At 37.2% G+C, this 17,344-nt stretch overlaps 1 protein-coding gene across 3 annotated transcripts in view; it reads left to right on the plus strand.

Moving 5' to 3' along the window:
• Positions 1-17,344, plus strand: part of NKAIN3 (sodium/potassium transporting ATPase interacting 3) — a 731,862-nt gene that overhangs the window by 467,233 nt on the left and 247,285 nt on the right. For all 3 annotated transcript variants that reach the window (XR_006700386.2, XM_015454769.4, XM_015454770.4), the window contains exon 4: positions 16,631-16,828. Coding sequence is in view for 2 of the 3 variants with exons in the window: in XM_015454769.4 (XP_015310255.1) it covers positions 16,631-16,828 (198 nt within the window). In the remaining variant the exon portion in view is untranslated. The remainder of the gene's footprint in view (positions 1-16,630; positions 16,829-17,344) is intronic.

Raw genomic sequence — 17,344 nt, forward strand, 5'->3', positions numbered from 1 at the left:
GATGGCGCCACTACACTACAGCTTGGGTGACAGAGCGAGACTCCGTCACAAACAAAACAAAACAAAAAAAGAAAAAAACCTCCTGCTCTGCAAAAGACATTGTCAAGAGAATAAGACAGGCCACAGACTGGGAGAAAATATTTGCAAAATAAGTAAAAGACTGATAAAAGACTGTTGTCCAACATACACAATGTACTCTGAACAATAAAAAAGAAATGATTTATTTAGAAAGAAGCCTAAGACCTGAACAGACACCTCAACAAGGAAGATATGTAGACGGAAAAAAGTACATGATAATATGCTCCACGTTAACAATTCATCACAGAATTACAAATTAAAACAACAACGTGATGCCACTACATACCTATTAGAATGGCCAAATCCAAAACACTGACAACACCAAATGCTGGGTAGGATATGGACCAACAGAAAGTCTAATTCAATAGTGGGGGTAATGCAAAATAGTACAGCTACTTTCTACTTTCGAAGACAGTTTGGTAGTTTCTTAAAAAACTAAACTTACTCTTAGCATTTGATCTAGCAATTGTGCTCCTTGGTATTAACACTTAGGTCCACATAGAAACCTGCACCTAGATGTTTATAGCAGCTGTATCCGTAATTATAAATTATAATAGACATATGACATACTATATACATATGGTATCTTTGTTCAACTTTTAAACTTTGTATAACTGAAATAACACAGTATTTATTTCTTCCATAAGTTGTTTTTGTCAACATTATGCTTCAGAGATTACCCTTTTTAATGTATATGTAGGCCTACTTATTTCCACTTCACATAGCATGGATTGCATTCATACAAATTCATTAATTTTTGATAGACATTTAGATGGCTTCCAATCTAAATGTGAAAATAAACTACTGTTATGAACACTATTACATGTGTACACAGGTGGATGTGTGACAAAGCAAGGATAAATGCAGAGAGGTAAATTGCAGAATCATAACATATGCTCATTTTAAATGGCTAAATGCTGCCATATTTTTCTGTTTAAGATTGGCCATTGTCCTTTGTAAGAGTGAACTGTTGTGGGAAGTCAGGGACCCCAAACAGAGGGACCGGCTGAAGCCACGGCAGAAAAACATAAATTGTGAAGATTTCATGGACATTTGTTAGTTCCCCAAATTACTACTTTTATAATGTCTTACGCCTGTCTTTACTGCAATCTCTGAACATAAACTGTGAAGATTTCATGGACACTTATCACTCTTCCAATCAATACCCTTGTGATTTCCTATGCCTGTCTTTACTTCAATCTCTTAATCCTGTCATCTTCTTTGTAAACTGAGGAGGATATATGTTGCCTCAGCACCCCGTGATGATTGCGTTAACTGTATAAATTGTTTGTAGAGCATATGTGTTTGAACAATATGAAATCTGAGCATCTTGAAAAAACAACAGGATTAACAGCGATGTTCAGGGAACAAGGGAGGTAACCTTGAACTGGCCGCCAGTGAACTGGACGGAACTGAGCCATATTTCTCTTCTTTCAAAAGCAAATAGGAGAAATATCCCTGAATTCTTTTTCTCAGCAAGGAACATCCCTGAGAAAGAGAATGTACCCTGAGGGTGGGTCTATGAACGGCCCCCTCGGAGGCATCTGTCGAAGGGATGAAATAAACCCCGGTCTCCTGTAGCGCTCCCAGGCTTATTAGGGCGTGGAAATTTCCGGCCTAATAAATTTTGGTGAGACAGGTTGTCTGCTCTCAAACTCTGTCTCCTGATAAGATGTTATCAATACAATGCATGCCCGAAACTTCATTAGCAATTTTAATTTCGCCCTATACTGTGGTCCTGTGATCTCGCCCTGCCTCCACTTGCTTTGTGATATTTTATTACCTTGCGAAGTATGTGATCTCTGTGACCCACACCCTATTCATGCACTCCCTCTCCTTTGGAAAATTGCTAATAAAAACTTGCTGGTTTTACAGCTGGGGGAACATCACGGAACCTGCCCACGTGTGATGTCTCCCTCTGACACCCAGCTTTAAATCTCTCTCTTTTTAAACCAGCCCAGATGCATAGGAAATAGAAAAGAACCCACGTTGACCATCGGGAGCAGGTTCTCCCCATAGTGAACAACATGCCACGTTTGGACAATAACAAATACTACCAAGTTTGATCTCTTACCACATCGTTGCTAATTTTATGGGATTTTTAAAGGACCCGCTTTGTTCTTTATTGATCTTTTCTATTATATTTTTGATTTTTAATTATTTTCTGCTCTTACATGTACCTCTAATATCCTTGTTATCTTTTAAGATAGTTTTCATCTTCTAACACAAAATATAATTTATTTTTCCTTACATTTATATTCTGAATTGCTCTGCTAGAATTTAACTTCACTAGGGCAGAAATTCTTGCCTGTTCTGTTCATATATTAATTCCAAACCCCAGAACAGAGTAGGCACAAACAAATATTTGTTAATTAAACGTAAATCTGTTAATCTTTTATTCTAACATTTTAGTCTTGTTAGCCTTTAAAAATTTTTAAACTGGGTGCTCAGCTCATTTATTTCAGCCTTTCTTCTTTTCTACTATAAATATTAAATGGTATATTTTTTCCTAAATGTCATTTAATGTGTTATTTCTAAGTATTATTTGCCATGAAAAAGAAATCTGTATTATGTACTTTGGTTCTACATAAATTACCCATTTACTTAATTATTGTAAAAACTGCTCACTAATCCTTGTAAGAATTAAAGAATTTCATTTGAATTCGCGAGATTGTGTTTTTAAAAAATTTCTTCCGTTCTTTTTTTATTTATTGCCTCACATGTTCAATAATGAAGACGTTTACCTCATCAACTCTGTTATCTTGATATACAATTTCTTACTGCAAAAGCAAAACAAATTCTTCTTTCCCTTTAATTACTCATTTTTCAAGTAACGTGTTGTTTTAATAACTGTTTTAACTATTAACAATTGAGCTTTTCTGCCTTTCTTTTAGAGTATTAAGGAATCATAGATTTTCACTGATTCAGTGTGTTTTAGTAGGCTTCAATCATTTCTTTTGATGCTCAACTTATTTCAACTTTGGGCCATGATAGAGCCTTCATAGTGGCTCCTACATCCTTTCAGTGTGACTCAAGACTTTGTACATGTTTTCAGACTTTCAAGCATAAAACTATACCCTACACTCCCCTTGTTTCTTCCTTGCACCTCACCTAGATTGAGCATTTCTCCAGGGAAGAGCCCTGGCACATTTTAGTGAGGAATCGTATCAGACAGCAAAACTGGAGTGCTCATTGCTATACTAGAGCAACATTGTTTCCGAGCCATTTCAGTAGACAGGGATCACATGACACACACATAGACACACACACACATACACACAGACACACACACACACCCCCTACATTCTATACAATTATTTTTAATCATGAGAGCAATTTGACATTTTCAGTTTAATTTCAATAACACTGTATTTACCTTTATTTTCTTTGATCTTAAACTGTCTTTTCTCTTACACTGAAAATCTTTATTAAATCATTGATGTGATTACTTATTGTTTTAACCCTCAATACAAGGAAAATGATTTTAAAATACCAAACTGATATAAATACATTAGTAAATACTGTTTTGGTGCCCTGTTTTCATACCCTTGACAAAGCCAATGTGCCCTCTCATCAGCTCCTGTAGTGATTGGCTTCTGATTTGTCCAGGGCAACCCTTACTGCATAGGAGTTAGCTCCTGCTCCCATCCCTGACAGCAGGCCACAGCTGACTGACATAAAAGTACAAAATGCTAGCCCCGGAAACCACTAAAGCCAGCATCCTTTGGTGGTGAGGAGGAGATCACTGAGTCATGGTTTAAGATCCAGAGCCCTCCACTGAAGGTCAGATGAAGGACAGACTACTTGAGATCAGATCCATTTTCCTTTCGTCACTCCCTCATATATGTGTTAGTGCTTCTGCCATCTAATTTTTTGCTCTCTATTGTGATTTTTAATGCTTTTTTCTTTGTTCCTGATATTATCATTATATTTAAAATTTTTCATTTATTCTCTACTACTTCAAAATAATATCCTCATTTCTACTTTTATTCTATTAAAACTTCACCCTAAACTTTTGCCACCCATGTTTACATTTAAAATTAATAATTATTGCTACCCTCCACCTAAACAATACTAAAACCTCACCTTCCTTCCATCTTGCATGGTGAGCAATGTTTAATTCCACCCTGTTTTTTTCCTCATAAGTTAGGCATTGTTGTTGTCTTGTATAAGTAATATTTATGGGAATTTGCCTGTCTTCTAGGACCTTCTTTCTTCCTGAAATACATTTAGGAAGTTCCATTGGTGGTAAACAGTCTAGATTTTATTTGTCTGAAATGCTTTTTTTTCATCATCATTTTAAATAAAAGTTTAACCATATATATATATATTTCATAAATATGTATATATATTTCTGAGTTAAATCAGCAAGAGAGTAATAGGTTCTTGCTTCCATTGTTGCTGTTGACAACCACACTTAATCAAACATTCTTTTGTTGACAAGTTTTTGTCTTGACTGCATTTTAATAACTTCTTTTTTTTTAATTTCATGTGTTATTATTTTACTGTAATGCTCTGGATGTGAAAATATCTACCATTCATTAAGTTTGAAAATTCTTCAAGAACTTTCTTCTAATACTGCCTCCTACTCATTCTCTTATTCTCACCTCCAAATTCTGATCAGATGTATATCAAACGTTCTCATTCTATTCTCCATGCCTATTGGCCTTTCATATTTTCTGTATATGTGTCTCTTTGTGTTGAATTATGGGTAATCTCTTCAAATATATCTTCCAAATCATTGACTATCTCTTCAATCTCTCTAATCTTTTTAACGTATCTATTGATTTCTTGCTTCAATTATGTTTCTAATCTCTAGAAGTTAAACATACCTGTTTATTTTAATATTCTCTTTCCTTTAGTGATTTTTCATCCCAGTTTTTATTTTTATGAACATTTTATGGGCTGGGTATAGTGGTTCACACCTGCAATCCCATCACTTTGGGAAGCTAGTGCAAAAGGGCTGCTTGAGCCCAGGAGTTCAAGACCAACCTGGGCGATATAGTGAGACTTCGTCTCTACAAAAGCCTTAAAAAATTAGCCAAGTGTGGTGGTGCACACCTGTAGTGTCAGCTATTCGTAGGCTGAGGTGGGAAGATCACCTGAGCCCAGGAGGTAAAGGTTGCAGTGAGCCGAAACTGAGCCTCTGCACTCCAACCTGGGTGACAGAGGGAGTCCCTGTCTCAAAAAACAAATAAACAAATAAACTTTTTATGTAATAATTCTAAAATCTACAGTTGCTGATTCTTAAATTGTGTTTACATATTTCCTGTTGACTCTTTTTCATATAATTTTTTTCCTTTTGTGTTTGGCAAATTTTTACTATGGGAGATTATTATAACTATTTAGTCTTAATCTTTGGAAAACCTGAGGGATCTAGTTTTAAGATAAATTACTTTAGAAAGGAATGTTTGAAATTCTCCCCCTCTCCCAGCCCCATCAGTCAGGGACAATGCTTGAACTCATTCAGAATTCCCTTTCTTATGGTAAATTTCTTCTCAGGGAATTTTACCTTTTCCTGAAATCTTAGCTCAATTTGAATACTCCAAGAGGAATAAAAAAAAACAAGAGAGAATACAGTCATGGAAAAAAGAATGTTTTGAAAAAAAGTCAGGGGTTAGCAATGTCAGGAGTGGGAGCTGCAAGTTAGTTTTGCCTGCTATCTGCCATTTTTTCCTGCCAAACTCTCAAAATTGCCCTTGTTTGATGAGAGGAATGAGCAAAAGCATTGTCATGGTGGAGAAGGACCCTGGTGAAGCTTTCCTGGATGTTTCTCTGTTAAAGCTTTGACTAACTTTCTCATATCACTTTTATAATAAGCAGATACTATTGTTCTTTGGCTCTCCAGAAAGTCAACAAGCAAAATGCCTTGAGCACCCTGAAAACCTGTTGCCATGACCTTTACTCTTGACTGGTCCACTTTGGCTTTCACTGGACCACTTCCACCTCTTGTTAGTCATTGCTTTGATTGTGCTTTGTCTTTAGAATTACACTGGTAAAGCCATATTTTATCTCCTGTGACAATTCTTCAAGGAAATGCTTCAGGATCTTGACCACACTTGTTTAAAATTTCCAATAAAAGCCCTGCTCTTGTCTGCAGCTGATATGAGTGCAATGGTTTTGGCACCCATCAAATGGAAAATATGCTCAACTTTAATTTTTCAGTCAGAATTGTGTAAGCAGAACCAATTGAGATATCTATGGTGTTGGCTATTGTATGTGCTGTTAATCATCAACCCTCTTCAATTAGGGCACAAACAAGATAATGTTTTTCCTTACAAATTGATGTGAATGATCTGCTGGTATGAACTTCATCATCAACATTTTCTTGTCTCTTCTTAAAATAAGTTATCATTGATGGGCATATGGGTTGGTTCCAAGTCTTTGCTATTGTGAATAGTGCTGCATAAACATATGCGTGCATGTGTCTTTATAGTAGTGATTTATAATCCTTTAGGTATATAACCAGTAATAGTATTTCTAGGTCAAATGGTATTTCTGGTTCTGGATCCTTGAGGAATGGCCACACTGTCTTCCACAGTGGTTGAACTAATTTACACTCCCACCAACAGTGTAAAAGCATTCCTATTTCTCCACATCCTCTTCCAGCATCTGTTGTTTCCTTTTTAATGATCATCATTCTAACTGGTGTGAGATGGTATCTCATTGTGGTTTGCATTTGCATTTCTCTAATGATCAGTGATGATGAGCTTATTTTCATATGTTTGTTTACCACATACATGTCTTCTTTTGGCCAGGCATGATGGCTCACACCTGCAATCCCAGAACTTTGGGAGGCCTAGGAGGGTGGATCACCTGAGGTCAGGAGTTCAAGACCAGGCTGGCCAACAGGATGAAACCCTATCTCTACTAAAATACAAAAATTAGCTGGGCACAGTGGCATGTGCCTGTAATCCCAGCTACTTGGGAGGCAGAGGCAGGAGAATTGCTTGAACCTAGGAAGCACAGGTTCATGCCACTGCACTCCACACTGGGGCAACAGAATGAGACAATCTATCTCCAAAAAAAAAAGTCCTCTTTTGAATAGTGTCTGTTCATATCATATCCTTTGCCCACTTTCTGATGGAGTTGTTTGTTATTTTCTTGCAAATTTGTTTAAGTTCCTTGTCGATTCTGGATAATTGCCATTTGTCAGATTGGTAGATTGCAAAAATTTTCTCCCATTCTGTAGGTTGCCTATTCACTCTGATGATAGTTAAGTTTCTTTTGCTGTGCAGAAGCTCTTTAGTTTAATTAGATCCCATTTGTCAGTTTTGGCTTTTGAAATGCCTATCAATGATAAACTGGATAAAGAAAATGTGGCACATATACACCATGGAATACTATGCAGCCATAAAAAAAGGATGAGTTCATGTCCTTTGCAGGGACATGGATGAAGCTGGAAACCATCATTCTCAGCAAACTGACACAGGAACAGAAAACCAAACACCGCATGTTCTCACTCATAAGTGCAGTAGAACAATGAGAACATATGGGCACAGGGAGGGGGACATCACACACCAGGGTCTTTTGAGGGGTGGGGGTTAGGGGAGGGATAGCATTAAGAGAAATACTTAATGTAGATGACGGGTTGATGGGTGCAGCAAACCACCATGGCCCTTGTATATCTATGTAACAAACTTGCACATTCTGCACATGTATCCCAGAACTTAAAGTATAATTAAAATATATCTACATATATGTACAAACTTTTAAAAAATGAATTCTCCATTGGTAAACTGTTGATTTCTTTGGAGCATTGTCCTCATAAACTTTTTGTATAGCATTAATGATTTCAGTATTCTTCCATTCAAGCTTCACCACAAATTTGTTGTTTGTTCTTGTGTTTATTTTACCAGAATTTATGTTGCTCTGATAGGGGCTCTTTTCAAAATAATGTCATAACATTCTCATTGCTTCAAACTAGATCCTGTTCAGACATATTATAACAAGTTAGTATGAGTTTATTTTGGTACAAAAAAAAAAAAAATCGAATCCATGCATAGGCTTTTTTTTTTTTTTAATAATAGGATTTTCTGTGAACTTTTTAAAGACCCCTCAACCTGTTAAATGGATGGATAAGGCTTCATGGCTCCCTGAAGTGGTCCTATCTGAGGAAAGTAAGACCAAAATAAAAATAAAAGGATCGATTACCTTTAGCTCTGATTCTAGTCTATAATTAATGGTAAAGAATTGAAAAATTCTAGCAATACCTAGTTGTAAAGATAAGAAAGAGGAGATCAAAATGATCAGTGGCCACTCCTCAATCTATAGGCTGCTCTTTATAGCCAACATCAATGGCAAAAATCCAAATGATTATGATTTGCTCATAAATTGCAGGATAAATTTTTTTAGAAAGCAACAGACATGACAGACACTCCTAATGAAAGCGTAAATACCTTTTAAGCCTATCTGTAAGCGCTGTTTTTAATGTAGAAAAATATCACATAATTTTTTATATATTTGAACTGATTCTAAGCCCTTGTATTACAAACTCCAAACACTTAAACCTATCAATCACTGTATTTGCCCTTTATTATATAGATCCATAATGCTCTATGAAGTATTTAGTGTTTCAGCAAAAAGAAAATAATTAGAAAAATAAGACATTTACTGTAACTATTCTAATTTATATTCTGAGATGAAGAAGTATTTCAAAAGAAGTTTCAGTTGGCATGAATTCTACTATATAAATATAATATCAAAGCACACTCTGTAAAATTGAACAAAATCTGATTTCTTAAGTTTATATGGGCTTCTCTTTAAGGTCACGTTTTCACTTACAGATAGGCTGGCTTGTGATGGAAACAAAAGTGAAAAGACAAAGAAAGTAGATAGCTATATAAAAATGAATGCAATAACTTTTTGAGCTGCAACTAAGGAGAAAGGCAAAGAAAATGAATATTGTTAGAAGTTAGGAGTCCATTTCTAGAAATAGAAAGGATTACATTTAAATTAAACACATACCCAAAAAAGGAGATTATTAAAAGAGCAAAGAATAATAAGAGAGAGATTAGCTCCTTGATTAATGAGAAATTGTATGGTGGTATACTGTAAAGAAGTGAATATTGAATTTTTTTTTTTTTAAGAACATGAGGTGATTCTAAAACAGCAAGTACACTTTTTTTTTTTTTTTTTTTTTGTCTTTGAGACTGAGTCTCGATCTGTCACTCAGGCTGGAGTGCAGTGGCATGATCTCGGCTCACTGCAAGCTCTGCCTCCCAGCTTCACGCCATTCTCCTGCCTCAACCTCCCCAGCAGTTTGGACTACAGGTGCACGCTGCCACACCCAGCTAATTTTTTGTATTTTTAGTAGAGATGGAGTTTCACCCTGTTAGCCAGGATGGTCTCGATCTCCTGCCCTCGTGATTCGCCCGCCTCGGCCTCCCAAAGTGCTGGGATTACAGGCGTGAGCCACCACACCCAGCCAAAACTACACTTACCATGAATAAATGTGGGCAGGCATATGCACGTACATAGTTAATGAACAATATTTCAAATAATTCTGGGTGTCTTTTTTAATTGAAATCTTTGGAGAATATGAGAGCAAGTTTGGAATTCACACTAATGAAATGAAAGAGCTGAAACATTTAATGTTTACTTAAATAGATATTAGGGAAAAGGTAAGTACTATGGAATACATTTCTTTGAAGTCATAACTCTGTGAATATATAAGGTGTACCTCACAAATGGTTATCATGTGCTTTTTCTTTTACTCCTTGTCCACCCTTAAAGCCACCATCTAATGTTCTTACTACCTTGACTCCTAAAGTTTATGAAAAAACAAAAACAAAAACAAAAACACACCAAATCCTCTCCTCTTAGTTTCTTTATGTCCTTGTAATCCAGTTTTTTACTCCCAGTACTTCCTTGGAATTGCATTTTGTAAGGGTCTCTATTGCCCCAATAATAAGAAAATTTAGTAGTCTTTTTTAGATGTCTTTGGGTCTATGACATTATCAACTGACCTGAAATTCTCTTTTCTATTGTTCTTGAAGTTCTGAACACAGCACTCAATATATGCCATTCTGACATATTGATTGATTTGAGTTAAAGAGGAAGTGGGACAGGGGAGAGGGAGAAAGACAAAAAAAAAAAAGAATGACTGAGAGAGAAGAAAGAGAGAGAGGGAAGGAAGGAAGGAAGGAAGGAAGAAAGGAAGGAAGGAAGGAAGGAAGGAAGGAAGGAAGGAAGGAAGGAAGGAAGGAAGGAAGGAGAAAGAGAGAAAGAGGGAAAGAAAGAAAGAAAGAAAGAAAGAAAGAAAGAAAGAAAGAAAGAAAGAAAGGAAGGAAGGAAGGAAGGAAGGAAGGAAGGAAGGAGAAAAAAGAAGACTGAAGGAGGGAGGAAAAAAGGAAGGAGGGAAGGAAGGAAGGAAAGGAAGAAAGAAAGAAAAGGAAGGAGGGAGGGAGGGAAGGAAGGAAGGAAGGAGAAGGGAAGGAAGGAGAAAGAAAGAGAAAGAAAGAAAGAAAGAAAGAAAGAAAGAAAGAAAGAAAGAAAGAAAGAAAGAAAGAAAGAAAGAAAAGAAAGACGAAAGAGGAAAGAAAGAGAGAAGAAAAAAGAAAGATGAAAGGAAGGAGGAAAGAAAGAGAGGGAGGGAGGAGGGAAGGAAAGAAGGAGCATGGAAGAAGAAAGAAGAAAAAGGAAAGAAAGAAAGAGAGAGGGAGGGAGGGAAGGGAAGGAAGGAGAAAGAAAGAGAAAAAGAAACCAGGAAAGAAAGAAAGAAACAAAGAAAGAAAGAAGAAAAGAAGAAAGAGAAAGAAAGAAAGAAGAGGAAAGAAAGAGAAGAAAGAAAAAAGAAAGATGAAGGAAGAAAAAAGAGAGGGAGGGAGGAGGGAAGGAAGGAAGGAAGGAAAGAAGGAAGGAAGGGAGGGAGGGAGGAGCAAGAAGAAACAAAAAAGAAAAGGAAAGAAAGAAAGAGAGAGAAAGAAAGAAAGAAAGAAAGAAAGAAAGAAAGAAAGAAAGAAAGAAAGAAAGAAAGAAAGAAAGAAAGAAAGAAAGAAGGAAGGAAGGAAGGAAAGAGGAAGGAAGGAAGGAAAGAAGGAGGGAAGGAAGGAAAGGAAGGAAGGAAGGAAGGAAGGAAGGCAGGCAGGCAGGCACACTCCGACCTTCCTAAAAGCAGGGGATAAAACTCCCATGTGGAATGTCTTCTCCCTCCACTGGAAGAAGGAAGACCTTCTTATACCAGAGTTGAAGAGTCAAGGCTGAGAGAAATCTTCGCCAACAACCTGTGTTAAACTAACCCTTATCTTCCTAGCCACTTCTCCATAATCAACTACCTCAGCCCAAGCCCCCTTGCTTTGTTATATTTTCACAATTTACTACTCTTTTTCCAAATAAGTATATAAGTTGTCAACTCTAATTGCAGCTTTGTGTTTTTATTTCCTTATGATGACTCCATGTCATGCAAAACTGATATTAAATTTGTATGCTTTTCTCTCCTGTTAATTTGTCTTATGTAAATTTAATTATCAGGCCCAGCTAAAAACTCTTAAGAGAGTAAAGCTAAAATTGTGCCTTCCCTACAACCTTAACACGCTGTCTTGTCTCCAGGCTGTCCTCACACCTCCTCAACCCTCCTACTTGGTTTTATTTTCTGGTTTCTCTGTTTTCTCTTTGCCCTCTTCTTCCTTGTTCTACAAACTATTCCTTGATAGTCATGTATGTAAGGCAGGAAAAATAATTTTTTCTCTACCCTTCTGAGTTCTTAGCTGGGACTCTTTTTAACAAAAGGCAGATTAACAAGAAACAAACAAGCATAATTTTATTAACATGTATATCTCATATATATATATATGAAACACCCATGGTTAAAATACCAGTTCTTAAATAGGTGACTTAGAATTCAGGCTTATATAACATCTTCAACTGAAAACAAAGAAGGAAGAGTGTGGGGCAGGCCAGTTATAGGAAACTTATGATAGATAAAAACTAATTAGTGAAGTTCCTTATGTACATTTCTCTGATGCCCTCTGCAGGATGACAAAAGTCTAAAGTCATCTCAGGTAGTTAACTTTAGTTTTTACTGGTAGACAAGGAAGGAGGGACATCATTGTAAATTTGTGTCTTGCTTTTAGGCAAATAGGAAAAAGACAGAGAGATCTGTGTATATCTACTTCTTCTCAGTTGCCTTCAGCTCAAAAAATCCTCATGCCAAAGTGGCACATTTTGGGGTGGCATATCTGCTACCCTGCACATATGCTTGCATAAATACAAATGCCATTGTTTATATCTTTTTAACTCTAAAGACAAAAGCAAAGACACCAGTTGTATCAGTTGTCAACCTTCTCAACTGTGATGTGCTTAAATCATCATACAATAGTCTGTTTCCAAGAAGTAAAAGAGAAACAGCATTTGAACTACTAACATTATTTTTAAGATTACTTTGTTGATTTATGGTTTAGCGTTAACCCATTGTATTAGTCTGTTCTCACACTGCTAATAAAGACATCCCAGAGACTGGATAATTTATAAAGGAAAGAGGTTTAATTGACCCATAGTTCAGCATGGCTGGGGAGGCCTCAGGAAACTTACAAACATGGTGGAAGGGGAAGCAAGTTCATCCTTGAGAGAGAAGAATGAGAACCAAGCAAAGGGGAAAGCCTCTTCTAAGACCATTAGATCTTGTGAAAACTTACTCACTATCACTAGAATGGCATGGGGAAAACCACCCCTATGACTCAATTACCTCCAACAGGTCCCTTCCACCACATGTGGGATTATGGGAACTGCAATTCAAGATGAGATTTGGGTGGGGGACACAGTCAAACTATATCACCCATGTATTTCAAAACTACACACTTTGATGTGGTAACTAAAAGCTTCAACAATAAAGTGATTTGTGTTTCTTTTTCTTTATAAAATGTTATTTTCTGTGTTGTATTTCCTTTGATATGCCTTGTATAGAAAACTGAGTTGTCATGTGGTAAGTTTAAAAAAAAGTGTTTATAATCCAGTACTGAGATAGAAATAAGACACAAACTTTAGATAAAATTTTACAATGTAGGTGGGGAAAAGGTGTGATACTTTTCTTCCCCATCGAAAGGGTCACAGTCCACACGCCTAAAACAAAAGAGAGGTTAACAAGAGAAAAGCATTATAGATTTATTCAATCAAAGTTTTACATGACATGGGAGACTTCAGAAATGAAGCCTTAAAGATTCAGGGAAAACTGTCTACTTTTATGTTTTGATTTGATGTGGAATGCACAGCCATGTAGAAAGAAAATCAGACTCAGGCATGGTGGCTCATGGTCCTAGCGATGGTCCTAGCTATGCAGGAGTGGGAGGCAGGAGAATTGGCTTGAGTTCAGGAGTTCAAGAATGGAATGAGCTATGTTCTGACCCCTGAACTCAAGCATGGGCAACAGAAGGAAATTATCTCAAAAAATAAAAAATAAATATGATTGAACCAAATAAGTATGACCTAATGGCAGGAGACTGAATAGGGGAACACAACAAGGCCTGTCTGCTCAGATTCTTCTTGGCTTCTCTGTGTGACATTTCTTCTTTCTGGGTATAGGGTAAGAGCTTTCTGGAGTAACAGTCTTATGTCTACCTTTGGATAAGGTAGGTCAGAGAATTTCTTCATTGCTAGCTCTTACACAGAAAGGCAAGTGGTAGAGTAATATTTCTAGGTTTTATGGCCAGCTGTGGGGGAGAAGGGTTCTGGTTCTATGAACTCTCTTAGGGAAGAGGAATTCTAGTTTCTATGGCCTGCCTTGGGGAGAAAAGAAAGCAGGAGAAAGAAGGGCAGAAGAAGGTCAGAAAGAGACTCCTTCTGAAGCTTTTCCAGTGTCCTTCATGTTCCAAGTACTCAGCATGCCAAATCACCATATTTGGGGGTGTCATTTTCAGAGCTCTCAAACAAAAAACTTAAGAAGTTTGAAGTTTAAGTACAATTTAATGTTATTTATATTCTCATTCAAATTTTAATACAGTCATTGCAAGGAATAGTACCGTTTATAAATATGTTATAGTTCCAACAAATTTAGTGATACCTATGCTGAAAGGTTTTATGAGTGTAACAAATATGTATGATTAGTTCATAAATTGACTCTTGTTTTATTTGTATAATATAAATTTTAGGTAAAGTCATACTGAAATGAACTTGCAGTCTGCAATAGGATAGGTCACTGGGTAAGAATGATTAAGGAATAGAAATCGCTATGAATTTTGAGATCATGCTAGTTCATCCTGAACCTAGTAAATTCTATTAAGATGAGAAATAATACATAGTTCTTCTGTAGTAAGCACATTTAACTGTAAGAAATTAAATCTGATGACCAGAAAAGGGAGCAATCAGTGTGCATCTCTGATGTTTGTGTGCAGGTAAATTGCCTTGCGTTAAACTGAATTTGGTAGCTGAAGCAATTATTTTTCTATAATATTTTCCCTTCAGAGATTAACTGCAAATGATACAGGTAGCAAACCACAACCAAAAAAAATGACCTAAATGTTTTATTATCAATAAAGTTCTGTAACTGTGAAGGTAACTGAATAGCAAACCAACAGTCAAAAGGAAAAAGGTGTAACATGTTTTATTGTTGATATAATTTGAGGCATACTTATAATGGTACTTTGAATTCCTTGAATTGAGGAAAATCTAAAACTGCATAGTAACCCTGCCTACTTATATGCACTGGGAATGTTACTACCCTTGTGATTCACTTACCATATACAGCAGTGTAAAAGGAGGGTTTCCCTACTGTCCTTTTCAGAGAGCTCCACCCTGGTTACTTTCAGTGCCACCCATGGGTAAGTTCAAGGCTTTCCATTTCCCACTAGCTTCCTCTAAGTTTACAGAATTCCAACCTCAATTTCAGTCATTTAGGTGTGTCCTTGGCAACTGAAGTGGAGACTGTCCTCAAAGGAACCTTGGAATGCACAGATGTGCCTCGGTTGTGTTGCATAGCCTGCGGGCAGCCTCTGCACCTCTCAGCAAAGGTCACGTATGGAGCCTGCTCCAACATGGCCCCCTGGCACTAAGACAGAGTTCACTCTTGGAGGGAGTGGAGGCAGGGAAATAAACAAAAGCTGACTCTGCTCCTGCATCCCCAGCTACCCTTCAGAGCAGTGTCCTGGCCCAGGGACTGCTTTGGCCTCTCTCTATCACCACTCCTCCTTCTTCCTGATCTACATGGTCGTTGCAGTCTTTGGATTATTTGAGAGTCAAGGTCCTGGTCCCTAATCTGTTCTTTTCAATCTATTGTTTATGACCACAACATTATGATCTTAGCCCTTCATAGGTTAACACCCCAGAAATACTAAAGGGCATCTCTTAAGGATCAAAAACCAGGCTATTTTTTCCATTAAGAGCTCTGAAAGTGTATTTTAATACATAAAAGTTAAGGTTTGTCTTCTTTGTTCTTGTGATTGACTGTGGTGCTATTTTCTTGAAACAACTGAGGAGGAAGGACCTGGCTCTCTTCAGGGTATAAGGAATGATCAGGGCTTTGGAGGTGGAAGACAGCAAGTAATGTGAGAGAGTGCCACGTGATAGCTAAAAGTAAACACTGCACTATATTATGTCCCAGCTTCACCACTAACTAGCTGTGCTACCATGGGCAAATTCAGTTACTTTGCTATGACTTACTTTCCTCACCGATATTAGTTTCTCAAGACTGCTTTAACAAATCACCACAAAATTGATGGCTTAAACCTCAGAAATTTATTCTGTCACTGTTCTGAAGGCCAGAAGTCTGAAATCAGCTTCACTGAGCCAAATTCAAGGTCTTGGCAGGGCCACGCTCTCTCTGAAGCTTTAGAGGAGAATTCTTCCTGGCCTCTTCCCACTTTTGGTGGCTGGCAGAAATCCTTGCTGGCGGCCACATCCCAGTCTCTGTTTCTATGGTCACATTGCCTTTGCCTCTTCTTCCTTATGTCTAATCTCTGTCTGCCTCCCTCTTATAAGAATGCACACGATTGCATTTAGGGTCCACTCAGATAATCCATGATCACCTCCCCATCTCATGATCCTTAATTTAATCACATCTGCACAGTGCTTTATTGCCATACAAGGTAAAATTCACAGGTTCCAGGGATTAGAAGCTAAGTGTCATTGGTGGAGACAATTATTCAGCCTGCTATAAATTAGGTTGATCATTAAAGTACCCACACGAACATTCAAGAACATAATATGTGAAATTCACTTAGAACAACATCTACTATGCCATAAAGCATTCAACAATATTTATCCCATGATAGTGATGTTCATGATGCAACAACAAGAAAATGCAGCCAAAAAGTTTCAAGGTAGAAATTATTTTTAAATAAAAGTATATGGAAGATCTCATCTCTGGATTTTTTTTAAATGTGTTACCTTTAAAATGTTAATATTAATCAAAGGATTGTATCTCCACATTTAATAATTATAACCCAATAATTTAGGCATATAATACATGCAGCCACTTGGGGCTTTGTCTTTTGTTACTTTTCACTTGAAATTGAAATCATTGTAGCAATTTCATCCACCCTGAATTCTTTCTAGGGTCAAAGGCAAAGACGTGATGTAATACAATTTTCTCATTTTGCTCTTTTGTCTCCTACCCACCTAGGACACCGATCTAATGACATTCAATATCTCTGTACATCGGTCATGGTGGAGAGAACATGGGCCTGGTTGTGTCAGAAGAGTGCTGCCTCCCTCAGCCCATGGCATGATGGACGATTACACGTACGTCTCCGTCACAGGCTGCATCGTTGACTTCCAGTACCTGGAGGTCATCCACAGTGCTGTCCAAATACTACTCTCTGTAAGTGTCACTTTTGTATCATTATCTAATCTGAACTCTTCTTTACTGGCATTTTTTTCTCCACACCTACGTGATAGAAAATGCCTCAGATAAGCACACAGAGAACATCCAACAGAAATAGCAGCAATTATGGTACCACTAGTTATACCTGATGGCAGGTTACACCTTTTTTCTCTTGGTATCTAGACATTTTGTATTTAGAAGCAGTTAGTGACTGTCATTTCTAACTTACGATACAATCCACACTATTCAATGAAATAGTATCACCATCCACCAGAAGTGGTCCCTTTTCACTTAGCTGCCTCAGGTTCTTCTGCTAATGCATTCTTCCGCTAAATTTCCAGAGAAAGAAGGATGGAAACACCCGCAGCCAATGGCTTGCTCAGTCTAATAAACCTGACATTTCATTAATTCCTTAAAAAACAAATCCTACTAGAGACCCTTTGCATTTTAGTGCCTAAAATCTGGCATCAGAATACAATTCCATATACAGAAATGAGAAGGAAATGATGTGAT

This window comes from Macaca fascicularis, chromosome 8 (assembly GCF_037993035.2).
Source record: "Macaca fascicularis isolate 582-1 chromosome 8, T2T-MFA8v1.1".
In the NCBI taxonomy this organism is placed as follows: domain Eukaryota; kingdom Metazoa; phylum Chordata; class Mammalia; order Primates; family Cercopithecidae; genus Macaca; species Macaca fascicularis.